The 27738-nt window shown below is 36.9% G+C and overlaps 1 protein-coding gene across 1 annotated transcript; it reads left to right on the forward strand.

Moving 5' to 3' along the window:
- The first annotated feature begins 3 nt into the window (after positions 1-3).
- LOC129273677 (SH3 and PX domain-containing protein 2B-like) lies at positions 4-27738 on the forward strand. The gene is made up of 13 exons (XM_064107532.1): positions 4-194; positions 4399-4515; positions 6118-6198; positions 6867-6942; positions 12924-13000; positions 15103-15197; positions 16970-16995; positions 18453-18584; positions 19862-19975; positions 21676-21793; positions 22849-23063; positions 24900-24946; positions 27629-27738. Exons 2-13 carry the CDS (start codon positions 4444-4446, stop codon positions 27683-27685), a joined length of 1110 nt encoding a protein of 369 aa, XP_063963602.1. The 5' UTR covers positions 4-194; positions 4399-4443; the 3' UTR covers positions 27686-27738.

The following is a 27738-nucleotide window of genomic DNA, read 5'->3' on the forward strand; positions in this document are numbered from 1 at the left end:
CTCCCAAAAGTTCACGACCCAGGAAAAGGAGTGAAGTTTGATCGATGTGGTGTGGAGTGCCGCAGTGCAGTGTGAACTTTCCGTCAAACTTTCAAGACTCTAACTACTGACTGGATTACTTTATGATTTACGTTGATACACAAAATACACTTTACAACCACAAGTTTAGCAAGATTTTCAGCGAGTGCAACGTGGTAAGTCAAGATTTAATAATACAGGCTACCGATAATCGAACTAGCACTGCAGTAGCAGCGGCTGGATTGAGAGCGTGACCGCCAGTACCGTCGCGGCCCGACCCGCGGAAGCTGCAGGGGAGCGGACTGCGCCTGGAGCTGGAGGCAAGTAAATGAATGATAACCCGGTTTGAATTTGATGATGTGCTCTGTCAATTTTTTGGGGGGGGGGGGGATTCATTCATGCTAATGACATTTCTGTATGCATGCTTATTTTTTTAAAAACTGGACTGAAAATAAAAGCTTCGCTCTCGGCCCGTTTTGAAAGTCCATTTTCATGATTCTTCTTGATGCACGTGTAACGTTAACCCAGAGAGCTCCCGCCCGCGCAGCGGGCGGGAGCCCAGAAGCTTACCGTGTATTTTACCATTGTCACCGGACTAGGGTGATTTATGGTCTAAATATTTCTCCAAATGAATTGTGAAAACAGAAAGTATACAATTACCACGATTATATGGATGAAGGTCTAACGAGTGGCAGATTCCTGACATCTGGGCACAGTCTGGAACCTCAAAAAAACGAAAAGTTCTCTCCTTCTACCCGGTCTCGATCGGCCATTTTGTTACGATTTTTAACAAAAATGGCCGATCGAGACGGGGTAGAAGGAGAGAACTTTTCGTTTTTTTGAGGTTCCAGACTGTGCCCAGATGTCAGGAATCTGCCACTCGTTAGACCTTCATCCATATAATCGTGGTAATTGTATACTTTCTGTTTTCACAATTCATTTGGAGAAATATTTAGACCATAAATCACCCTAGTCCGGTGACAATGGTAAAATACACGGTAAGCTTCTGGGCTCCCGCCCGCTGCGCGGGCGGGAGCTCTCTGGGTTAGTGTAACGTTAGACCAAAAGCTTCGGTCTCTGTTATGTTGGTTGTTCCGCTGAACTCCGTTGGCTCCACTCACCAAATACAGAGCCCGAAGTTCTAGCTCGATCTGTATCACTCAATGGCCATTTAAATGTATTAAGTTCTGATCAACCAGGGAAGTAGCAGTTGCGCGACAGCCGAAGTAAGTCACTGTTTTTTCCTCTTTTAAGTTAATTCTTTCCCGTTTTGGTGCATTTCAGGCAAAACAGAATAATAATCTTTATTTTAGTTAAGTTCTTTATGAAATAAAGACGAAAATCGATGAGCCCCGTCGGGGGATTTTGTTAACCCCCTAATGGTGGCTGCACGATAGCGATCCGTCTGTGTACAAGGAGATATTAAAAAAAATGTTGAAAAACTCCTCGAAACAGACGGCTGCCAGCTGTCGAGTGTAACGCTAGATTCTACATGGCATGTTTTTCGGTGGTGTACACGTTGTAAACACAAACAGCCAGCTATGTTAGGTAATATGATAACTTGCGTTGTCAGAATTTCCACCAATTATTCATGAACTGATGATACTCACATATTTTTCACTTGATTTTTCTTTTTTAGAATTATGGCAGTGAGTCCAAACTTTGCGCATGTCCATACTTCGCGGACGGTCATTATCTAAAAAACTAGCCAATATCCTTAAAATCTGACATCATCAACGTGAAAAGTGACCTAAAATTACCCTTTGGTGTAAGTTTGTTTAGGATGAGTTCAGTATTCATGAAAATATTGGCAAAAGATTTGTCACCGTTTGTCACCGTTAATTTGTCACCGTTAGCGCCCGTTTTGAAGAAATCTGATATTCTCAACAAGCATCACGATATCACCATTTTGCAAGCAGAAATCATCAAAAATGTGAGTTAAGTGTGGTACTAACCAATTCTATAGCATTTTGCCATCAATCTGATATAAATATTTCACTTTTTGAGCTTGAGTTTTTGTTTAATTGTCCACAAAAACTTTGGTCCGCGAAGTTAGGTCACACTTTTTCTGAATGGTTTCCAGCACAGCGCGCATTCGCCGATCGGAATAGAATATTGAGATCGCGATACCGGCGAATCCCCTTGACCTCCTTTACATTTTCGTCCATGATTTTATAGTTTACGATCTTGCCGTCAATGTGGTAACTATTTCTTGAATTGGTTTTGTATAGATTATGAATATTTTGTGAAAAAATTTAAGCCTGATGAATATGCGAAGTTTGGACACCCCATCATATATAAGCAAATGTAAATTGTTAAAAATGACTGCCGATTGCTTTGATAAACGCCAATCTTGATCACTTGAAAGTTTGTGAGGGAGATCGGAGATGACAGTGACATACATGTAACTGCCACTCGATCGCTATGGAGGCATGGCCACTGCAAACCACTATCCCTGCACACACACACAAGCTCAATTTGATTGTACCATGAATTTATTGCACAATCCATAACTGGAGTTGACCCCTTACTGAACCCACTCTGAACAAAGGGCGGGTCTAGTACAGACCATGCCTTCTATCAATGGGCCCCTTGCATAAAAGTTGAGAGTTCATCAGGAGGGGGAGAGAGTGAAAGAGACATGGGGGCAGAGAGATGGTACAGACAGACTATAGAGGAACGGTCAGAGATGGGGAGAGAGACGGGGAAAGGGAGGGGGAGAGAAAAACAACATGATCGGCATGGAGGAAAAGGGAAGGGAGAGAGGGGGAATTACGGGACTGTGGAGACAAGAAAGAAAGCATGAGAGACGGCGGAGAAAAGGAAGTCAAGGGGAGGAGGGTTTAAAGGGCTAGGTGAGAGATCTATGTAATTAAAGATAATAGAGAGGGGGAGAGAGGTCAAAACAATGACATCAGAAAAGTTACGAGACGTCTTGAGCTCAACAAACTTTGAACTTTCGACGAACACGTTGATGTGAGCTGTAACATGAATGTGAGTGAGTGTGTGGCTAAACTTGTGTCAGGGAAATTTAAGCTGATCTTTTTTACTGTTTCACCAGGGAATTATGTAATAGTGGTTATTTGTGAATGAGCGCTGTGGCTTCTTGCACAAATACAGAACTGCAAGGGTGGGTATGAAAGTGGAATTTTAGTGATTAAAACTTGTGTAGCGTATGAAAACTTAGAATTAATGTGAGGCTGTGAGCTTGTTTACAACTCCCACGCAAGTCTTATGCAGATGCTACCGTGTACATGGTCATGGAAATCAGTATACGTGCACTGACTTGACTGTGCGTGTACACGTGTACACATATACCTGAAACGGGCCTGATTCGCTTACTGTTGTTTAATTTTGAAGAGTGGTGACTGTGCATGTCTGCCCAAGCCCCAACCCAGTAACCTCATAGCATGACTAACTGTGAGTAGTCTGCCATGTGACAGATATAGATTGGGTGTAACGTTAGACAGTAAAATGCCATGCAACTGATGCAAGACCATGCAACTGTTAGACTGGAACTGGTAGATTTTACATTGACGTTAATCTGAACTGATAATAAAACAGTGCGGACTCTGGAGGTCGGAGGAGAAAGTAAAAAAAAGTCCATAAATGTTAAAAATTAAGAACTCCTCTAAATAGACAGATTTCAGCTACAGTCATTTACTCAAGTTCGAAAATATAATACATGTATTTTCATTCATAACAGAGCTATAAGCTGCTTTCCTGGATGTGGCTGTACCCAATTCAATATAAAAGCAAAACTTCTCAGTAGCCAGCGTCAGGCCGAATACTGCCCCAGTGCCCTCCCCCCCACTCCAAAATGAAATCTCTTTCAAACTACTTCTATCCAATTTTCTATTCTGCATTCATGAAAATGATTTTACCAATTTTATATTGCCCTGCCCTGTTACAACTACATGTAGATTCTAAGTTTGAAAAGAGAAGGTCATGTACAGTGTACTGTATGCGTAAAATGTTGGTACAGTTTTGGCAGTTTTAGGATGGAAGCTATTTTCCCCAAAGCCCAATATAGAGGGAGTATCCCCAAAGTCACAAGTTGTCAAGATTCCCCGATCCACTTCAGAAGCCAGCCACTATTTGTTGGGTTGGCTTCTGGTCGGGGGAGGAGGGGGGGGGGGGGGAGTGGAGTCTTATGACTTGTCTCCCTCTATGGTGGGCTTTGGGAAAAGTAGCTTCGTGTTCGTGTAGGAGTTTATTTTGAACACAAAGAATTTAATCTTTCTATATCCTTTGATGTTGCTCACCACTCTTGTATTAGAAAGTCATGCACTTCTTTTGTTTTCGAAATTTCTTATCTGAATCTGAAGAATAGTTAATTTCTTTCTTTCATAACTTGTGCTCTTTTACCCTATCACACAGGAAAGTGAATTGAGAAGTAACTACCAGTACATGTAGTTGAAGAAAATGGGAAAAAGAACGGTGGTGAATGCCTGCGTAACAGACATTGAGAAAAGGAGGGAACCTACAAAACATTATGTAAGTAATGCCCTTTTGTTGAAGTTTCTGGAGCATTTCATGAAAGTTGTCATATCTGAAAGAAAAGATGTTATTCCAAAAGTGACCATAACTGTCAGACACCATTGCTTCCCAGCCAATCAAGACAAAGGATGTGTTTGTCAGATCTAACAACTTGCTATAAAAAATGGGGATGACATGCTCCCCTTCAAAAAAATTTTAAGCACACATTTGAAATTCTTAAGATTTCACAAAAATGTATATTTCATTATTTTTTCAGAAAAAGAAGAATGATGACAGGCATGTTTTCATACTGTATAAAGTGATTCAAATTATTTATCCCAACCCCCTTGGAATCTAGCAAAGAGGTACTATGTTACTGATATTAACAATGAATGAACTACAGTATTCCATTCATGTGGCTGTTGCTATGTCTGACAATTTTCTGGCAAACTGTCTGTTTGTCCAGGAAATTTTTTTTGGTGATGATGCTGCTGATGATGTGATGGTGATGATTATATACATGTAGTTATCATGATAAAGGATAACTTATGAAACATTGATTGTAAATGATAATTGGTGAATGAAGATACATGTAGCTGTAATGTGTAATACGTGCATAACAGTAGCAGGAACAGAATGTCATTGATGAGCAAAAATAAACTTAAGTAAAGAGGGAATTAGTCCTGATTGCACAGACTTTGATGTATGTAAATTTATACGAGTGCCGATCACAATTTTCCACAAGCAGAATATTCCAGATGATGATGGTGCCAAACACCACAGTCAAAACTTGGCAATAATACATTTGATGATGGAGTGATGACTAATGACAATCTTGACAGCCATCAAAGAATATTTATTTTTGGCTAGGTACATGTGATGTAAATCTCACATTTCACTGCATTTCACCTACAAATGACCGAGTTGCATGATCCTTAGGGAAGCAATCCTGAACAAGGCTTTTCATTATTTTAGTCCAAATTGATGAAAAGTTTTGGTACCTACATATACATATTGTACAAAAGGGATGTCAAGCTTGATCAAGTCTCTGTCAATTAAAACTTGCTGCTACTTGTAAGATGGGGGGGGGGGGGGGTTGGGTGTCCGGACACTATATTTTTGTAGCCTTCTTTTTTGTCTTTGGATTACACTATTAAAGAATATGAATTCAATATTTGTAGTCATCTTCTATTTTGTTCTCTATAATATTTCCTAACATTTTGTACTAAAAATTGCTGAAACTTCGCTTGTAAATTTTTCCAAATGACTTTCTAAAATTGATCATCTGGACACACAACAACCTATACATGTTGTAACACTGATCTTGTGGTTGTGGATATTGTGGATTTGGGTTTCATCAGATGATGACAGTGATAATGATGATGATTATCCTATTACCATATTACGTGGTATATTAATGCTAGATTGTCAAACTTGTTTTGCTTGAAAAGGGCCTTGAATTCTAGTTCGTTACAGCTTTGAAGCTGTTACGAGAGTACTAACGACATTTGAAAAGGAATGATACATCTAGTATCTACACAATATTCATCATTTTTAATGAGGAAAAAGAGAAGGAAATTACACATCTTTGATCTACATGTATACTCATTTCTTTTAAAGGTATATATCATTCATGTGACTTGGTCGGATGGATCTGTCAATGTTGTCTACCGGAGATACAGCTCTTTCTTTGACTTCCAGGTAAGCGCTATCATACCACTGAGCTATTATTGCAGTTACCCTTTTTTGCAAGAAAATATAGTAGTAATATGAATAAGAAGAGACAAATGAACTGAAAATTGATACCAATCCCCGTGCAGTGAATTAATCAAAATTGATAGACTGTTTTTCATCAGGGTGAAATTCTACTGGAATTTATTGAGTGTATATACCAGGAAATAATTTTACATTTGTATTATGTTGAGTAGCAGTTTATTTGGCTATTGAGGAATTATTTTGTTAAAAGTTCTGCAAATATCCTTTTATAATATACATGTATGTACAAACCTGCTACATGAAACACATCTTGCTTCATTTACAATTTTTAAGAGACCAGAAAAATTACTCTCATGAAAGTGTTAATTCATTATTTTTATTATCTCCTGGGGGATCTGAAATTGATTTAGGGATGGTGTTTCTGGTTACTTTCTTTTTCACTGTTTTCTAGAACTAAAAAATGATTGTCAGGTGCAATGATATCTTTTCTTGGCTTCATACTTACAACATAGCACAGAGTCACAGACACAGGTGACAATTTGGGACCTTGCAGCTGAGACATACATGTATTTCAAAGTCAGATCAACTTGAACTTAATGCCTTTAATTAAAGCAACATTTTCCTGTTTTGGTTTTTTTTTCTTTCATTTCCAGAACAAACTTCTGTCTAAATTTCCAGAGGAAGCCGGCGCTAACAACCCATCTTCAAGATGTATCCCATTCCTGCCAGGTAAGACGAAGATTCATGCCCTAGTCATACCAACGAAATTGGTTCCAAGCCAACTGATGATCGGTCTGGAGTCGGTTTCGTGGTGTGACTGTAGCGCATCTGATTTGTTGGAAATCCACACAGTATGTAAGCATGGGGTTTGCTTGGAGCACACTATTCAATATTAGGCAGTAAGTAATCCTATACGGCTGTTCATTGTTTTCGATGATGACTGAGGGCAATCTATGTGTACATACTGTAAGGAATCAAGTTAGGTACCGTATACATTGCCCAGGAAAAATAGTAATATTTTCATGTTTGTCCTTCTATTGGAGGATACCATACTTTCGAACGAATTGTCAGGATGTGGAGCTGGTACAGTGTACGTGCTGATCAGATAAAGGTTTGGAAATTTGATTCACTGTTTACAAATTATAGCTGCTTAAATTGTCTTGCTTTCTTCTCTTATTTTAAAATAGGACATTAGATCTGCTTGGGATTTGCAGGTTTCATGTATTATGCTCAAATTGAGTTTTAATGCATAATTGACAAAGAGTCCAACAATGAGTATACATTACCTTGCTTTTGAAGCAGGGTGCTGAATTCACAATAGGTTTCTTTAATATTGAGCCCTCTGTTTTGAATTAATAAACCATATACAGTAGCTTGGTTTCAGTAACCCACCTTTGTGAATTCTAGTTAGTCTGCAAGCACAGACTCATATTTGATATTTAACCCAATAACGGGTCTAGAGTGAAGACTAGACTCCAAAGACTCTGTCTGTGTCAATGAGCAAGCAACAGTACATAGTGAATCTAGTCTCACTACTTCAGACTCTGCATTATGCACTATGCAAAATTGCAAAAACCAAGGGTCTGTACCTGCAGACTAAATTCTAGTCTGTACAGTGTGTTTTACCTTGTCTACAAGTCAAGTACATGTTTCTTTTTGTGAATGTTAGATTATTAAATTTTCAAAAAGTGTTGTGTCAAGTTCAATGAAGTGGACCATTATAATTTTTGGATGAAAATTCATGTTACCTCATACAGGTTCAACTGGATGGTCTTTAGGTAATGTTTGCCTGAAGTGACATTTATGTGTGTAATGCAAGTATAGCGCTCGCTTATCATGGTTGGTGGAAACTGAATATTTTGCATGATAGGAACAAAAACCTGTAAAAAAGCAACTTACTATTGCCAAACTAAGTACGGCTTATTTCCATTCTTGTGTACCTTATTACATGGTCATTCAACAACAAGGTGTATAAATGTTATTCCGCTTTTACATCATGTACATGTAGCACTTTATATCGCAACAACGTCTCTAATCGCCTACACACATACATGAATATGTATGTAATAAGTTTGGCTTTATTAAAGAAGTAATCCTGAACAAGGTTTTACTTTAATACCTAGTCCAAATTGATGAAAAGTTTGGGTACCTACATGTACATACATGTACACTGTATAGTACAAAAGGGAATAATTAATACAAAGTTTGTCAAGCTTGATCAAGTTTCTCTCAATTGAAACCCGCTGCTACTTGTACATGTTGTCACGCTGATCTTGTGGTTGTGGATATTATGGCTTTGGGTTTCATCATGTGGGCAATTTGGTAGCTCTATACAGGGGTGACACAACATTTGCTCCTTCGACAATTGCTCCAGACTGTACTTCACTTCAGGTAGGGGTAGGGTTAGAGTTGCCATAGGGTTTTATATAACCTTTACGTTGGGATAAATTTTAGGGCGCTCTAAATTCAGGCCAGGGTTGAAGTTCGACATTAATAGTGATAATAGTAATACGCAACATTTATATAGCGCTTATCACAAAGCGCTGCATGCTATTACCCCGGCTTTAGCATGGCTATCCTGATCGGATGCTTGTGCATTCAAGGAATTCCTTCCTACCGGGTACCCATTCACTACACCTGGGTGGAGAGTGGCAAATGTAGATAAACGCCTTGCCTAAGGACGCAAGTGCTGCGGTGGGGTTTGAACCCCAGACCTTGTGGTTCAAAGTCCTGAGACTTATCCACTGAGCCACAACACCTCTACATTAGATTTGAGTGTGGTATTTTAAGCAGAGCAATTGTCGCAGGAGCAAATGTCATGGAACCCGAAAGAAGGGGTAATCACTCATTTTATGGGGTGCGCAATAATACATTCTACATTAGATTTTCAAAATTTATGGGGTGCGCACATTCTATCCACCCATCCATCCACCTTTTGGACTTAATGTACACCAATGACTCTCCTAGGCATTTCAAGGCAGGTGTCTTAGGTGTCTTGTCTGAAACATCTTGCTACAAAACATACATTATATATTTTCAATTGATTTTCTTAAAGGTTGAATGCCATGATATTGTGCGGCTGTACTGCTTTGCCATTTTATCTTTGTGTGTCATATTATTGAAGTTGCTTTACAGTACGGCATTGCCCTTTGCTGCCAAAGATGAAGGTTTTAATCGCATTGTAATGAATTATTGTATGGAAAGCATTCTTTTTTTTTCTTCAGAATTACATCATGGTAATGGGTTTGTGGCTCTTTGTGTTATGTCTAGACCGAAAGATGCATTAAAAGTAAAGTTGGTTATGAAACTCACCATCACTATTACATGCAGTGTTGGAAACTTTTAATAATTAAAGCCTGAATCATCCATGACACAAAACATCCAGAAATCTTTGTTGGAACACATTAACACTTGGGAGTAGCTATGACAAATATGTGCAAAATATGGAAAATTTCCTAGGTACCATGCTCAGACACATTCTCTACAGCAGGTTATGATGTTGGTGGCCTTCCATATATTTTATTATCCGAATCAATGCTATTATAAATGGGCAGGCAATGTTCAGCATACAGTACATGTACATAGTTGGAAGGCATCTCACTCTTTACATCACGATCAAATTTGAATATTTACTGTATCCATGTAAAGTTCAAGTCTACCCCAATGGAAAGCATCAAGTGACTGAAATTTCCATCAGTGCTTGTATCGAGTGTGAACTTGAAAAGTTAGTGCAATTTTTTAGTTCCACTTAATTTCACAGTTATTATAAAATGTTTACATGTAAAGAGCATTCATATTCTCACATTTTCTTTTGAATATATAAAAATTGAAATGAAATATTTCAATTGTATGTTTGTCTCATCTGTACATGTATAATAAGTGACAGGTTAGGCTATTTCAAAGCAATTAAACTCGGACCCAAATTATACATGTATTTTGTTCATCACCTCAAAAGTATTTTAAATGAAACTTGTATGATATTGGATATTACAAACGATATGAAATGAATAACAACTTTGTTTAATAGTCAAGATGAAAGGTTACATTTATTGAATTGAGGTATTACAAACTTAGGATTCTGTTATTACATGTATAATATTCATCTCTTTAAAGTCAGCACCGAACCGCTGAAACATAGTGCAGTTGTGACTGCCAAAGGTGTTCCATGTTTTACTTTGATTAATTTATGAGTTCATTTCATCCCTCATGGAAAAACAAAAAAAAGTATTACATGCCTTGATAAAGGTCACCCAGAGACTAGAAGCCAGTGTGCATGTACAGTGTATACTTCTTTCATTCTTTTGTGTAAAATGTACAATCCTACATTATTGTAGGCCCTATGGGAAAGCGATTACATTTTGGTTGAAGTGCTGATACATCGTGACTAAGCTTAAGGTCTACTGGACTTCTAGGAAGAGAGGAAACGTTCAAACCTGAGCCAATCTTCCGTGTATCATCATCTTGGCAAATAGTCAGGATTCGTTCACACTGTCTGATATCATATTCTGAACATTAAACAGACAGGTCCTACTGTGAAATAGGTTTGAAATAGGCAGTAAAAATATATGAGCATTGTATGCCTTTTCTAAAAAAAATAAATGTATATTTGCTGAGAATAAGCAAAAAGCATTGCATTCCAGCTGGATGTGGGGTCTTTACATATCTTTGTGTTACAATTTCTTCAGTGTACATAATGTTTTTTACCTTTAATAGATTTCATGATTTCACAAAGTGTAATTTAAAGATATACCAGACTTGGATCTATGATGACATTGTGACAAGTTTGCCCTTGCTTTTTCCCTTTCTATACTGCTATGTACACTCATAATCTTACTTTCAATTGAGATGTAATGAAGGCAAAGTATTACTTCCTCTTTCGGATTGTCCCTGATTAATTGAGGTATTTGAAGGTTTTATTCAAAGAGATTTCTTTTTCAATGTTCTTCATTTATACATGTGTGTACATTGAATGAAGGCAAAGGGGTAGATATGTTCATGTCGCTTTTGTAACAATCTTGTGTGCTTATCATTAAATGTCAAAATTATCTTTTCATTGTGAGAGGGCTTTAACATAAAGTCAACATCAAATTCATCTTGGTTTTCCTTTATACTAAACTTAAAGGCCTACATGTGTGTAGATATTGTTTTCAAGTATTGGGCCTATGATGTTATAGATTTCTTGGACAACCTGGGCATGTGGGGGGGGGGGGGGGCAGGCTGAGGTTGCTTTAGCTCCCCCATCAACTTTTTACATTTAAATGTGTACAAAAGCAGCAACAAATACTAGCCCTACTTTCTTGCAGTTTTTTTTTAATGATCAGCCCTTTTCCCAATTTCAAAAACATTCCGCAGCCCCTGGATTTGCATTTGTCAGATCTTCTGTACTTGTTGGAATACGCCTTTGGATGCTTACTGTTTTTTTATGGGCTTCCTGTGCAAAAAGATACAGAAAACTAATAAAAGATGGAACTAAATACATAGACATGTATTTCATCAGCAGTTTGAAGCATATATTCTAAGATCATTTTAAAGGTCATTTATGTTCTAATACAATGTTTGTTTATGTTTGGAAAAGGTTGCTATGGTAACCAGGTCACATTTGGTCAGAAAGTGTTGATTGGAGATTTGGGGGTACTTGACCTTCTGTTATGAGAGCTTGGTCATTGTTTCACACTTCAAAGGACTGTTAAGGTCTTTTTTTCATTTTCCAAAATCCCATTCAATTTTTGTTACCCATTGGAAATGCATGGGAATTGTTTTATTAAAGGACAGTCCACCCCAACAAAAAGTTGATTTGAATAAAAGAGAAAAATCCAACAAGCATAACACTGAAAATTTCATCAAAAGCGGATGTAAAATAAGTAGTTTCGCTTAATTTCACAAAGCAGTTTATATCCTTTTTGGTATGCAAATGAGGGGCTGATGACATCACTCACTATATCTTTTGTATTTTATTAAATGAAATATTCTAATTTCCCCCTCACTGTCCTGTGGAACAAAGTTTTATTCCTCCCTGAACATGTGGTATTACCATTGTTATAACATTTTATGTTTCAGGTATGTTGGTCCTTAATGTCAAATTAGTAGAAATTGAAATATTGTATAATTAAAATAAAAAACAAACAAAAGAAATAGTGAGTGATGGACTTCATCGACTCTCTCATTTGCGTGTCACTGAGTCGTGCAGATAACTGTTTTGTGATGAATAAGCAAAAACTTTCTGAAAATGTCGTAATTTTCTTATTTTACATCCGATTTGCTTGTTTGATTTTTCGATAATTGATTTAAATCAACGTGTCATGGGTGGCCTTGACCTTTAAATAGTAATAGCCTTGTGATTACCATAGATCACTATGTCAAAGATTTCAATTAATGGATGTGAAAATTGATTACAAACAATGTTAATGTTTTGATAATATATTTTTTTTTATCATACAATTGGACTTCCTTTAGATTTTCTAGTGCTTCATATCCATGGTTTTTGTTTGGAACCAGGTAAACTAGAAGCTTCTGGAAGATGTAACATTAAAAAAAGGAGAGAACTGTTTCAGAAAATGAACATTGAAACAAGAATCAAATGAAAGCAGAAAATTAGAGTAGTAAGTGAAAATGATAGATTTTTAAACAATGGCTTAATATAAAGGAAGGATTACACTGATGTATGTTTCACTTTCTTGTAACTCTTTTTGTTTAAATTGATTGATTTGTAGGTAAGAAGCTGTTTGGAAGAAGTCATGTAAGAGAAGTTGCTCTGAAAAGACTTGCTCCAATAGATGAATACTGTCAGGTAAGAATGGGTATGTGTGTGTGTGTGTTGGGGGGGGGGGGTTGTTTTACCTTTTTTTCTATTTATTTATTTATTTATTACTTTTACAGATGGTAATATGAAATATTAATATTAATGTTTTGTGATCCTTGCTCTGAAAGTACTGGCTCCAATAGATGCATACCGTTACGTAAGAATGTGTGTGTGTGTGTGTGTGTTGGGGGGATGTTTTAACTTTTTAATTTATTATTTTTACAGATGGTTATATGAAATATTGATATTAAATTTCTGATCTTTGGAATTGAGGTGTAGATTCATATTTAAAAAAAGTATTCAATGCGTAATATTTCAACTTCACAGTTCTATGGACAACAAAAGGACCTGCCCCCAAAAAAAAATTAGAAAAAAAAAAGATGCAATGTCGACTTTCTTGTCTTTAGATTAAATTCTAAGATCAGCTATTTGATTAAAATTATTTAAAAAGAAATATAGGCAATATGTAGACTCTTCCAGACATAATATGTAAATGTGACTTGCACTCTGATCTGAAGTGTTTAATATTTATAGTGTTTGTAATTTAATACAGAAAAAAGGAGTCGCAGTTAACTTGAAACCTTCTTTATAGGAGGGTACCTGTACATTTAACAATATTGGGTTCATTACACATTTACATAAGGTGGTTTCAAACCGCCTCGATCACAAGAATCCCCGTTAAATTACGAGAACATTTTTAGGCTAAAAAATACCCATTAATTATTCCTGCATTCACACTGCCCCGAAACAAACCCTTTGGGATACATTCCTGAAGTTAGGAGCATGCGCAGTATGGTCTAATAAGCAGGCAAGGCGCGAGATTCAAAACCACTAGCCCAGCAGCCACCCACGGCGCCCGCGCCCAAAGACACGCTGGGATAAAAGTTCCCGTAAATTGCTTTCACATTGCCAAAATACCTGCGACCTTGGAAAAATCCCAGCGAAAGTTCTCGTAATTTTGCCAAGTACCTACTATTTAGCGGGTATTTTCTTTCGGGGAAATTACGCGTAGTTTGCTTTCACATTACCAAAATACCTGGTATTTTCTGATCGGGGTAAATTTCCCGATCAGAGAATACCTGGAACTGACGAACTTCGAGGCGGTCTGAAACCACCTATTGATGAACACGGACCATTCATTCTACCTTGAACATTTTAATCCAAACCTACTACATGTACATGTACTCTAGTATAAAGAGAACCCCAAGATGAATCACAATGTGTTATGTAATCAGACTGTATGCCCTCTCATCGGTTACCTTGCTTTCATTCAATTGAAACTTCCTGGTTTGATAAGGTGCAAGAAAGGTGGGAATGGGAATATTATTAAAATAGGGAGTTTGGAGAGGAGTAGAAAAGAATGAAAGAAAGAAAAAAAAATAACGAAAGAAAGACCAAAAAAAAAAAGACCAAAAAAAAAGAAAGACAAAAAAAGAAAGAAAGAAAACAAATTTGAAAAAAAATAGAAAGAGAAAGTATATAGTTTATATAAGAAATACAACCATTTAAAAAAAAAGAGAAAAGATGGAAACTAAGATATCAACAAAAGAGATCGGATGCAAATGAAAAATAGAAAACTGATACAAGTATTATTCATTAGAGCATGAAGTATTGGCAAAAGCGAGGCAGGATGGGAAAGATACATGTAACAATGACTTGGTTAAAGAATATTTTTTACCTAGCCATTCATTTTATAGATATATTATTTTGATCTGAAAATTTGTCTGGATGGCAAGACCAGTCAAACACTGATTGATATCATGATTCTGGAAGTATCTTCTTTTTTTAAAAAGATGTGGGTGTTTTTTGGGGTGGGAGGTAACAGATCCTTTTGCACAACCCTTGTAATCATTGAGTTTATTACAAGTGATATCACCTTTTCATTTAAAATCATATATTTTATCAATGTTTTGCATTACAAATACACAGGTCATTCTGCTTACAGTCAGTAGTTACCACAGTAAAACAAAATATTATTTTGTCTTCTTCCTGTACATCCTTGCCTCCTGTATGGTTTTCCTCTTTTGCTTTCAAAATCTAATATTACTTTGATATAATTATATTTTGCTGTTGTTTGGTTTGTTTTTGAGGCGTTAGTTAAGCTACCAGGAAAGATATCTGACAGTAAGGAAGTGATCGATTTCTTCACGCCTACGCCGGAGGATGTAAGTCCTCCTTCGCCAGAGTGAGTGTACATGTACCTCTTAGAATTATATATCATTGTTATGATTAATATTTCATGTTTGAAAGAGTTTTGACCCCAAAAGTATGGTGACTGGATGACCTACATGTATGATTCTGAATGAAGTGTTTCAGGTTTTTATAATGTACATGTATGGTTGGACCTGCCCCTTATCGACCACCTAAACTTTCTATAGTATAGAATGGGCTTTTTATCGAGACAAGTTGACTTTGTGGTACAATATTGATTGAAATCCAGTTTTCTTGGGATGTTTGAAGAGTTTATGAATACGAAGACAACGTAAAGCAGAAATATTACTTCATTATTTAATTTGATTATTGAAAAATGAAGAAGCACAGCAATTTCTAATTGAAATTTTATTCATTTGCACCACATGTACAATATGTAAATGTAGCTCAGTGTCATTTGAAAGCAGTGAAAGAAGCTTCTGGGTGATGAAAGGAACTCATTTAAACAAATTTATCTTATGAAATGGGAAAATGACAATGCGGAACAGGTTTCCTAAAAAAGAAGTCTATTATTTTGGATATGAATGACTAACTTTTAATGCTAATTTTGCGTAGCCCTTGAATGGAGCTGGCAGAGGATCAGATCATTCAAAACATTGATCTAGGAAGGGCAAAGTCTACATGTAGTTGATCATCTGGAAAGGCTAATACTCCTTTACACAAGCATACATTTTGTATTTATTTGAAATATATTCTCTTTTATGTTACGAATCAGACTCTGTATATGAATTTGACTGATATATCAATAAAGACTTCTTTAACACAAAACAAAAAAATTCTACCATCGTGCAAATACTTATCGTGATAGCACGGCTGATACCCTTGGTGACAAGAATAAAAATACCCTGGGAATATTTGGGCTAAGATGTACATGTATGACGAGCGTTGAATAGGAGGCATAGGGAATAATTTTCCTGGTATCACTTCAAAATTTGCTCCACATTTTTTTATGACTTCTACACAAAATTGCTTCATGAGCTCTTCTAACCAGAAGAGCTAATCAAATTTGAGAGGTAACGTTATTTCCTCGAAGCAAGACGGAGAGGGTGGATTTGTTCTGTAAAAAAAATCTGCTACACAAAAGTTTTGTCGTGTAGCAGTCTTTAAAAATATTGGAGCGAATTGCGATGTAATACCAGAAAAATTATTCCTTGAGAAAAACTCATATCTGTCCATATTCAGGAATGGTTTATGTGAATATGCATAATCATTGTGCACTGATATTTCAAAAAGAATATTACAACAGTGTGCAAAGGCAATTTTTGAATTTAATGATATAAACTTAAAAAAAACCCAACTCTTTACTTGAAGGTAAAAGACAGTAGTTGCAGCAAACAGTTATTTTGTGAGAAAGTCTTTTAAATCAAGGTTAATTGTCAAAATATTATCATACAGTGATATCTGGTACATTAATGTAAACTTATCTTTGTAAAATCATTTAATCTTAGCTCAAAATCCATAATTCTGATGATCACTAAAACACAGAAAAGCATATGAGGGACAGTGTATTAATATTGCTTTGAAAAATACCAGACATTTGATGGAATTCCATTCTTATTTTGCTAATTTCTCAGCAATTACGCATTATCTTCCAGAGCTATTTGGCCCATATTTTTTATTCATACATGCAAACACTTTGGTGGTAATTTCTGTTCGAACTCATTTTGAGATCTGTACCACAACTGGTATTTATCTTTGATAACAAATGCTTACTTAAATTTTTCTCTTTTTTATATTATTAATCAGTGGAGGGGAGTCAACAAGAGGAAAAGGTAGGATTGGCTTTTTCATACGTTTGCTTTTTGTTTTGACAGTTTCATATCATAATACTACAATATTACAGGGGCATGATATCAGAAGCCATTACAGAAATGCCGAGTCCTTATTGATATAATCTTATCGACAAATATACTTTTGAGTAGAAGAAATAACCAGTTGTCTCACGATGAATCAAACGGTAGAAAACTGCTTATTTCTTCTACTCAATCCATCACCACGATGAACCTCTTCCAGAATATACTTTTGATCAACGATATGTCATAATTTCAGTTAGCTTTTTAACATAATGAATGTGGTTTAGACAAGAAGCTGCATGTAATGACGCCATGGTTTTGTTGCTGTCGTTGATATTGCTATTTTGATTAGAGACCCTTTTTGTCGCTTTTCAGCCCAAATCCCACTTATTCTTTTTTCATCTTTTTCCCTCAATTCTGCACAGACAAAGTGTTAAAGCTGTTACATTTTAATATAGCCTCTAAAAAGATATTGAAGAACGGCCAATTGTCCCTATTCATTAGGGACAGTCCCTATATTTTAATCACTGAGAGAGCCACTTCAACCATGGTGTCCCTAGTTTTGGAGGACTCTATCTGCACCAGTGCATAAAAACTCTGAAATGCAATGTCCCTATTTTCACCCTTCATCTTCTCATTGATCACACTTTCTTGATAATAATACTACTAATAATATCAGCATATTTACTCAGGATAGCCACTTCAGTTCCGAAAACTGTTCTCCCAGCAGGCCCTGCTATTATTATTATCCCGGATTTAGCTTGGCTCCCTAACTGCTCAAGCATTCAAGGAATTTCTCCTTACCTGGTACGCAATCACCTCACCTGGGTTGAGTGCAGCACAATGTGGGTAAATTTCTTGCTGAATCAAAACACGCCATTGCTTGGAATCACACCCATGACCCTCGGATTGAAAGTCAGTGGTCATAACCACTAGACCATGATGCCCCCACAAACGTTCTTTTTCTTGGGTTTCAAGATTGACAGGTATTTGATTGGGTGCCTCACTCATCAAGCTTTTGTTTTAAGGGGCACCCTATGTTTTTCATGTATGATGGTTTTAAATGATTGGATAAAACAAACTGTATTGAATTGAAGAATGATAAATGATGGGGACGTTGTGGTCTCTTGGGGACGTCGTGGTCTAGTGGTTGAGACTCTCGTCTTTCAATCTGAAGGACGTGGGTTCGATTCCAAGCCATGGCGTGTTTTCTTTCAGCAAGAAATTTACCCACATTGTGCTGCACCCAACCCAGGTGAGGTAAATAGGTACCGGCAGGAAGTAATTCCTCAAAAAGCTGTGCACACCGCAATCGGTAGACCAGCTTAACCGGGGTAATATAGGAGCGCCTTGAGCACCTAACAAGGTGGGTACGTGCGCTATACAAATCCTATATTATTAAAGCCACCTAATATCATTTCTTACTCCTTTTTCAGATATTGGAAGCATTTCAGAGCCCATTCAGGCCGAGCAGTACATAGTGGTTGCTGACTACAAGAAACAGCAGAAGAACGAAGTAGAACTAACAGCTGGAGATCTGGTGGAGGTCTTCGAGAAGAATGATAACGGTAATGGCTTTTGGTGTCGATATGGGGATTTGAATTGAGATTCACGTTGAAGTGGAAATGGAATCGTAATTTCAATTTCAATTTTAATTCTTGATTTCAGAGTTCTTTGAGAAGAATGATAAGAGTAATGACTTTAGGTGTCAATATGGGGCTTTGAATAGAGATTCAAGTTGAAATGGAATTGGAATTTCAATTTTAATTCTTGATTTCAGAGGTCTTTGAGAAGAATGCTAAGAGTAATGACTTTTGGTGTCGATATGGGGATTTGAATTGAGATTCAAGTTGAAGTGGAAATGGAATTGTAATTTCAATTTTAATTCTTGATTTCAGAGGTCTTTGAGAAGAATGCTAAGAGTAATGACTTTTGGTGTCAATATGGGGATTTGAATTGAGATTCAAGTTGAAGTGGAAATGGAATTGTAATTTCAATTTTAATTCTTGATTTCAGAGGTCTTTGAGAAGAATAATAAGTGTAATAACTTTAGGTGTCAATATGGGGCTTTGAATTGAGATTCAAGTTGAAATGGAAATGGAATTGGAATTTCAATTTTAATTCTTAATTTCAGAGGTCTTTGAGTAGAATGATAACGGTAATAAATTTAGGTGTAGATAGGGGGCTTCGAATTGACATTCAACTTCAAGTTGAAATGGAAATGGAATTGTAATTTCAATTTCAAAGTTGGTCTTAATTCAGAGGTCTTAAAGAAGAATGATATGAGTAATGACTTTAGGTGTAGATAGGGGCTTTGAAGTGGGATTCAAATTGGAAAGGAAACAGAATTGTAATTTCAGTCTAAACTTCAATCTCAAGTTCTATTTCAATCTTAATTTCAAGCTAAAGTTCAATTTTCAAATCCAGTTTCCATTTCCATTCCAAATTGTGAATTAAAAACCAAAAATTTAGTTGCTTTCAAAGTCAGTACTGCTGTTTTATTAATTCAGGTAATGCAGGCAAGACTGCCAGAGGCATTCCACTTGTTGAATTGCATTTGATTTGACAAGTGCAAAATAACACCATCTGGACAACTAAATGACAAATAGACCTAGTGAGTATTAGACCAAGTGATAGTTGGACGAAACAGTAATTAGACCAAATAGGTCTAGCCATTATGGTTTGAGACATTCTCAAAATTAGTCCATGTTCTAATAGACCATGTGGATACAAATATTTTTCTATTGAAAAAAAGTTGCAGCTTTTCTGCCTTTGTGATCCTTCATTGGTCAAAAGATTTCCTTCTGAACCTTCCATCTCTGTATTTCCAATGCATTTTGTGTAGGTTGGTGGTTTGTGACTGTTCAAGATCAGCACGGCTGGGCTCCAGGGACATTCCTTCAGAAACCTGATGGGCAGGAAGAAGAGGAAGAAGAAGAGACACTCATACCAGGAAATGGTATGTCAGGGCAACGGTGTACAGATATCTACTGCTCTGAAGGGCAGTAGTTGAAATTATAGCCCAAGGCAGTCTTCAAGCTGCACTCCCAATTATTTCTAGATTTAATGTGACCAGTTCAAGTAAGCAGCAGCCATAATTTTTGTGCAATCAACTATCCAATATCGGAGATCTCATCATGGGTAATGTGTTTGCCAATTTTCATTGCAATTGCATGCTCAACTGAGATCTTGAGGGTGGGGGGGGGGGGGGTAAAATACATCTAGCCCCCCCCCCCCCCCCATTCCTGAAATATGCAATTTCAAAATGGACAGGGCTTTATAGGGTTAATACTCCTCTTTGTGAATTTCATTTTTACCTTCATGTTTTTGTTCTATATAATATCTTACATGTGGTTTCCAAAAGAAAAAGAAATTGCCTTTCAAAATGTATGTGAATACAATCAAAGGTTACAAAGAAACCGCCAACATTAGTATCATGACATTTACTCAGTATTCTTGGTGGATAGTAAAAGAGATGCAATTTATGCCCTGTAGCAAAGCATAACATAGCTTGGCCGTTAAGATAAATTTAAAAAACTTAAATAAAAACAAAAAAAAAGATAAATTTAAAATTTTTAGGACAGCTCAGAAATGGTGACAATTCCATATGTCCAAAAACGGTCTTCTAATCCTTTCGGGAGCTTTTTCTGGGCAAAGAAAAGTCGATGCTTATATTTTCCCTTTGAAATCAAGCTTTTTCGCAGGCTCTGTCCTCATTTTCTTGTTTTATTTGATATACATAGTTTTAAAAACCAAGCAATGCTATTTGATACTGGACATGAGCTAAATAATCTGCCTATCTTTGAAAATGATACTGTAGAAAAGGCCATTAGGTAATGCTAATTACATTACAGAAGAATGCATTAAAAGTCATATATCTGCTCAGTATTTCTAATCATGCAGAAACCAAACTACTTAACTACTTAAAGCGAGCACTTGAAGACAATGGAGAGATCTATTAAAGTAGTTTCATATTTGTTTCAAAAGGGGTTCACTAAGATTCTTAATATGTGTTTTCCATTATTGCAATAGGCAAACCTTGATTCTTTCAAAGTTTTAATGACCATTATATATTATGCATTTGGAGTAATTGGATGAATGATTTATCATTATTTGCACAAAACAGTTGAGCTGGTCAGTTCTAATATCTTATTGATTCTATTTAGATAGATGTCCATATCAATTTAGGACCATATTCCCCTTATCACGCCTTTTTGTTTAATAAAAAGGCCCTCAATTGAGCATGTGACAATTACCAAATTTGGGTTGAATGTGTAAATGGAATGAAATTTTGCATTTTACTGTCTGCAATGCAACTTGAATTTCAGTTTAAAATGCATATGGCTTATGCAGCTAGGACTTGTGTCCATAACCTTACTATTTATTTTTTCTGCAATATTGTTTTTGAGAATCAGAATTGTTCATACACTTCCTGTCTACGTAACACAAAGGTTAGCGATTAATTGCTAAATGAAATGGCCTATCAAGATCATCGTTGCATGCGCATTTTGCTCCATAGACTGACTAGGAACCAATCAAAATTGTTCTTTCAAATTAGCAATTAATCGCTAATCTTTGTGTTACTGAGCCCTGAAAAGCTTTATGAAATGGCATCATTCTGGTAGATTTTGATCCGATGTCTTTCCTTTCTTTCTTTAGATGAGAGCTACATCACAAACAATGCATACCAGGGACAGGCTGAAGACGAGATATCGTTTGAGACGGGAGTGGTTGTTAACATCATCCAGAAGAGTTTAGATGGGTGGTGGAAAGTCAGGTGAGTAATTGGATTCCATTTTCTTAAAGGGCATACGAACTGGCAGCCCTATTAGCCCCACCTCAAGTCCTCAACTACTCATATCTGGCCAGGTTTACTTCCCATAATGCAAGATTCTGAGCAGTGTAGTCTTGTCATACAGGCCAGCTTCGTTGGGCTTGGATGATAACACACTATTCAATGCTCGATACATTCATATTGCAATGATTATTTTACCAAGTAGCAAAACCGGTACCTTTCCTCTCGAAAACATTCGTTTCTCTACACAAATTAAATTATAGGCTAATATATATATATCCTCTGTATTTTTAATGGTTATCTCAATTGGTTTATTTCAAGACTAGTCATTAATAATACGCAGTCAACGAGAGAGTCAGTTTACTCTTATAAATCCACTTCATAGCACAAAGCTTAAGGTTAGATTGTTGGGCTGATCCGTGCGCTTGATCACATTTATCATTGTATGCCTTCAAGCGTACAAATCAACTGCGATCAATCGCTAAGCTTCGTTTCTAATGCCAAAGCCACATTCTGTGTTCTTCAAAGGGTAGGACTTCTCTGATTCTCTGAAAATCCCATCCATAGTGAGCAATTGACAAAATCCACCATTTGTAGTTGTTTCATAGGATCCATGTGTCAGGGAGTAATCTCTTTGGACAACACTTGCCGTGTTGTAGCCTTTTCATGTATCAAAGTCTACATGTATGGAGAAATCTAAATGGACAACATTCATTTTCACCACTTTTTCGCCGTTTTCAAAACTGCTACAAAAGGGCTATGAAAAGGGAGAGAAAACAGCAAGATGCTTACTGTGATAGTGGTTATTTCTCTTTTTGACATATAGTGTACCATCTTGACAATTTATCTTTTTCTCATTTTACATGAAATAACTGTACCCTTATTCAAGCCCACCCTGACGATAAATATGCTTTAGTAGAAGCACAAAAATTTGAGATAAATGTTGTTGAATGTTTGACAAAAATCACTTCAATTGTATTTGTTATACCATTATCACTATCATTTTTATGGTTATTTCTATTCCATACGGTATATAGTTACCAAGGCAAGCAAGGCTGGGCACCCGCAACCTACCTACAGATCTACAAAGGACCTGCTGGGGTCACTCCCAGGCCTCCCACGCAGAGCATTGGTAATGTCATGCTACTCAAGGGTGGAAGTGACAGTAGGCCCAAACCAAGTCCTGGTCCTGGACGACCTCAGCTCCCTCCCGTGCAGCCCAGAGATGAACCCGGACAACTCTATTCTAATTGTGAGTAGATTATCCTGTATTGAAGTGTGTAGAAGACGGCATTTCCCTGGTTAACTTTTTGCGAAGGCCAGCCTCTGTATATAAGGTTTGATATGGCATGGGGTCTGATCTGGAAAGACTGCAATCACAAGCTTTGGAGCAGGAAGCCACTATGTGCCGCAAGATGACCTAATGCAGTGTTTTTCCAATCGCGAAGCAGCTGCTCTCTACAACGCACCAATTCCTTTGAAAATGCAAGTGAAATCACAATGGAGAGCTGAGAGGCTCTTGTCAAAAGTTGGTGGACTGGGACAGCAGATCATCCGAAGATTTGCACCGAACGAATAATTGGAAATATGTTGTCCAGAGTCACAAGACGACGCTGCTGTCCTGGTCCACCAACTTTCGACAAAAGCCCCTCGGCTCTCCATTGTGATTTGACTTGCATTTTCAAAGGAATTGGTGTGTTGAAGAGAGCGGCTGCCTAGTGATTGCGAAAACTCTTTAATATGTAGGCCTAACTGGATGTTATCCTCTACCAATACAAGGTAGAAGCTAGTCTGGAGCCACATTTCATGCTTGTTTGACATGCACATACATAGTAACAAGTGGACGATCCGGAGGAGGATCATTTTGATTGGTCTAGATCGTTATAATTTTGTGACCTAGCACAGAGCAATATTTCTGTTTCCACAACAAATCCAAAATTGTGTTTACATTATATATTCATCATGTTTAATATTTTTTATCTCCATACTTTCATGATGACAAAAATATATATCACTGAAGATTCCTAGACAGTTTTGAATGATTTGAGTGTCGACTAAGCTGATGAATTGAACCTTTGCTAATGAAGAGTTGTGCCAAAATTGGCTATCCATTGTTACACTATAAATGCAACTCTAAACCAGAGTTTAATTTAAACCCGAGTTCAAAATATGGGCCCTTGTTTGTATTATAATCTTCTTCTTTTTGTTTCTGTTTATTGACATGTATTGTATGAAATGGTGCTTAGGGGTCTATTGAAGGAAGAGTTGCAATCAACATCAAATCCAAACATTGGATATGAGCGTATTTAAATATCACCGAGAAAGCCATTTAGGATAGTCACTAGATGGAATAAAAGATCAAAATTCAGCGCTCAAGACTTCTCCATACTTTCGACTAGTTCATGTATTTTATTGGTTTCATTTTATCCCTAAAATCTCTGTGTGTCTCTCTGATATCCTAAATAATTACAAAATGTGTTTATTATATGTTATTTTCGCATGCACATGTATATCACCACTTATATACTCTTATATCCCAAGATGGGGTCGATAGAGTAAATAAAATGTTACATTCTTACTATCTTGCAATATGTTGTTAGAGTGCAAATAAATGTATATTTTTTATTTATTTTATGTATTTTTAAGCATTTTGTGCTTGCTATAAACAGAAAAACACGTATACTTGTAACAACATATTAATCTCCAATTTTATTTTATGTGTGTACAGACCTATGGATTTTTGAATTTTATCTCTTGCTTTGATAGGATTTTTTTTCTTGATAAATTTTGAACCAAACCATCCCTATTTTCCAGTTATATGGGTTGTGAGGTCTGTGTGTATGTGTTCATTTCTTGAGCCTTTATGAATGTGTCAGAAGTCTGTGCCAAATCTTTTAGTAAATATCCAGCTACATGGATGCTATACGTCCCTTCATTTCAGCTTTCCTGCAGTCCCAATTGTCTATGGTGACTGTGAATTTGATGCTTTCTTATGAAAAGCCGCGTGCAGGAATCCTGCAGGAAAGACGCAACTCCCACTTTTGACGAGGTAATTAATATCTCTCTTCTTTTTATTTTTAAAACACAGTTGACCCAGAAGACAAGCCTACACCCCCGAGGAGAGCTACAGTCAAGGTTAGTAGCTGAAAAAATTTGTAAACATATTTTGTATTTCCAGGTGCATACCCCACCCCCCATATTTGCCTTTAGAGTCAGTGGCTAACCAACCATATAGAAACACTAGACCAAGTACATATTAGATGAAACGGGTATACATGTAGGCTTACTAAAAAAAAATTAGACGAAATGGTAAATGGGCTATTTTTAGTAGTCAAACATTTATCCTCCTGTAATTGGGTGGATTCTCAATATAGAGGTCATCTATCGGTTGCAGCGGACAGGCCAAAATTCGCAATGCCTCATGGGAAAAAGTCGACATCCGTGTTGTGCGCGCTAGTACTATAGTGCATGCATTCATGCGATTTTTAAGCGCTGGCTGATGCCGCGGCTCAACCGGCTTGCATATGCTGTTTTAGGGTACAGGAGGTGGGAGAAAAATTTGCCCGCATATCTCTTAATGTGAAAATGTGAAATTTATAACGTTCTTGGTGAATTCTTGCCACATGCTTTTCATTTTTGAAGCATCACAGTACACTAGCACTCTGCGCTGTCTGTGCCTGCGCGTGATGTTGTCCCTGAAGTTAGAGATTTGGCCTGTTCGCTGCAACCGATCGATGGCGCACCATATTGTGAATCCACCGAATTGGTTAACATAGCTTCACACGATTAAAGGTATTTTCAACTATTTCAGAATGTTAGCATGATTCACACTCCATGATATACTTGTTGGAAAATGATGTCACTTTCGTGACCAAATAGTATTTACTATTTTGGAAATAATGTCACAGCCAAGTAGCGATGAACAGCGAATCCCTGAAGATGCATGTAAATTCAGCGGTCATACAAGAGCTCGAGTGCCTTCCGTGGGGAGCTCTCCTGGGGATCATTGCATGAAAGGACCAATGAGACGTTTTATCTGACAAGTCCTGTTTTATCCGACAGCTACCATAGTAACAGTACCTCTCAGCCAATCAGAAACAAGGAAAGTTGTCAGATCTTGTCGGACAAAAATGTTCATCAAATGCTCTCCTGGTTTCATGGCTGTAGCCATTGGCTACATCGTGATCATAGTGCAAGCTTTTGATATTACTTTAGCTTAGCATGTGAACAAGCTCAGTCCTCTGCTTGATAAAGATGGCAGCCTCTAGTTGTAAGCTATTTGGTCAGTACTGTATATTAATAAAGACTTGAATGATTGAATGATTTCATACTTAGTGCACAGTGAAAACACCCCAAGACAAAATAATATACAAATAGCGAATAGGCATGAGTGCGATGGTGCGAGATTTCGCATGAGGTGAAAGAAAGATGCTCTATTCAACGAGGCGTTAGCCGAGTTGAATGGAGCGTCTCTTTCTTTCACCTCATGCGAAATCTCGCACCATTGCACAAATAAGAATATTCGCTATTTGTGTTGTACAACGCCTCGGAATTTAGCAAAAATATGAAAAAACAAGAGTTTTTCCGTGCAGTAATCTATGAAAAGGAAGCAAAAAAATTGAAAGCGAAAAGCAAAATCCCACAAGCGCACATGACCTTGGGCAGCATTGCGCATTTACCAAGCAGGCTTATACGTGTATTGCATTTTTACTGAGCGCAATTAATTAAATCGTATTATGACATCACCTCCTAAAGCCGTGCAACAGTACATTTTAGATGGTACGTCTTGTGTGCAACGGTACGAATGTCTGACATTCAGCCCCCCATTTGCTCTCGTACAACAAGCTAAGTAGGCGTTGTACAATTACCCATAGCGATCATAGTGCCAGCTTTTGATAGCTTAGCTTGTAAACAGACTCGGTCCTCTGCTTGATAAAGATGGCAGCCTCAAGTAGTAAGCTATTTGGTCAGTATATTAACAAAGACTTGAATCATTTCATACCTTATAGTGGACAGTGAAAACACCCCAAAACAAATAATATGGTCTGTCATTTTTGTTTGGAGGTAGGTGTGAATTTTGAGGATGTGAGTCTCAAAGGCCTTATGGAATTTTTCTTTTTCCCTTTGGTTAGAAGAAACGTTTGATCCCAGATATAAAGCAAATATGCTCTGCCTATAAATTTCTAATGAACAAATATGAACGGCCATTAGAGTGGAGGTGGTTGGAACTATGGTTCCTGAAATGGCCCAAAAATATTGTTTTGTACATACAGTATGAACTGAATTCAATGGTAAATGTTATTGACTTTTAAAGACTTTTTTGTCTGCTGCCACCTTGTGTTTAGTAATGAGCAGTGAACAAGGATATTGTGAAGGGAAAAGTATCATGCAAACAAAATGATATTGGAAAAAAAATGTACTGGGAAAAACAAGAGTGTTTTCTTGAAGGAACGAATAGAAGAGAAAGAAGAAACATGTAAATAATGATTGATATTGTAAAATGAAGAAATATAGAATAGATATTTCAAGTATATAGAGATAAGAGAAAGTTAATGCTTAATCCAGACTCTTATCTCGATATACACATAAGGAGAGTAAAGATATTTTGTGAATGATTATTTATATTTTTTAAAGATTAGAGGTTATATCTGTGCTATTCTTTTCTGTTAACAATGATATTATATCATACATGGAGACAACATGTAGTCCATATAAAAATGAAGGGTAGAATATGCATAAAAATACATATTTTCAATTCTTAGCATATATCATCATTAGATTGCTTTCTATTCTCTTACTCGCATGCCTAACACACAGCTTACGGACAAAACTAACCCGAGTCATGTGCAGGTAGATGTATATTACTCATATTAACATGCGTGAAGTGATGTGATCCATTGTGTTTGTGAAAGTCATCCCTTATGCCA

The sequence above is a fragment of the Lytechinus pictus genome, chromosome 12, assembly GCF_037042905.1.
Source record: "Lytechinus pictus isolate F3 Inbred chromosome 12, Lp3.0, whole genome shotgun sequence".
Classification (NCBI taxonomy): domain Eukaryota; kingdom Metazoa; phylum Echinodermata; class Echinoidea; order Temnopleuroida; family Toxopneustidae; genus Lytechinus; species Lytechinus pictus.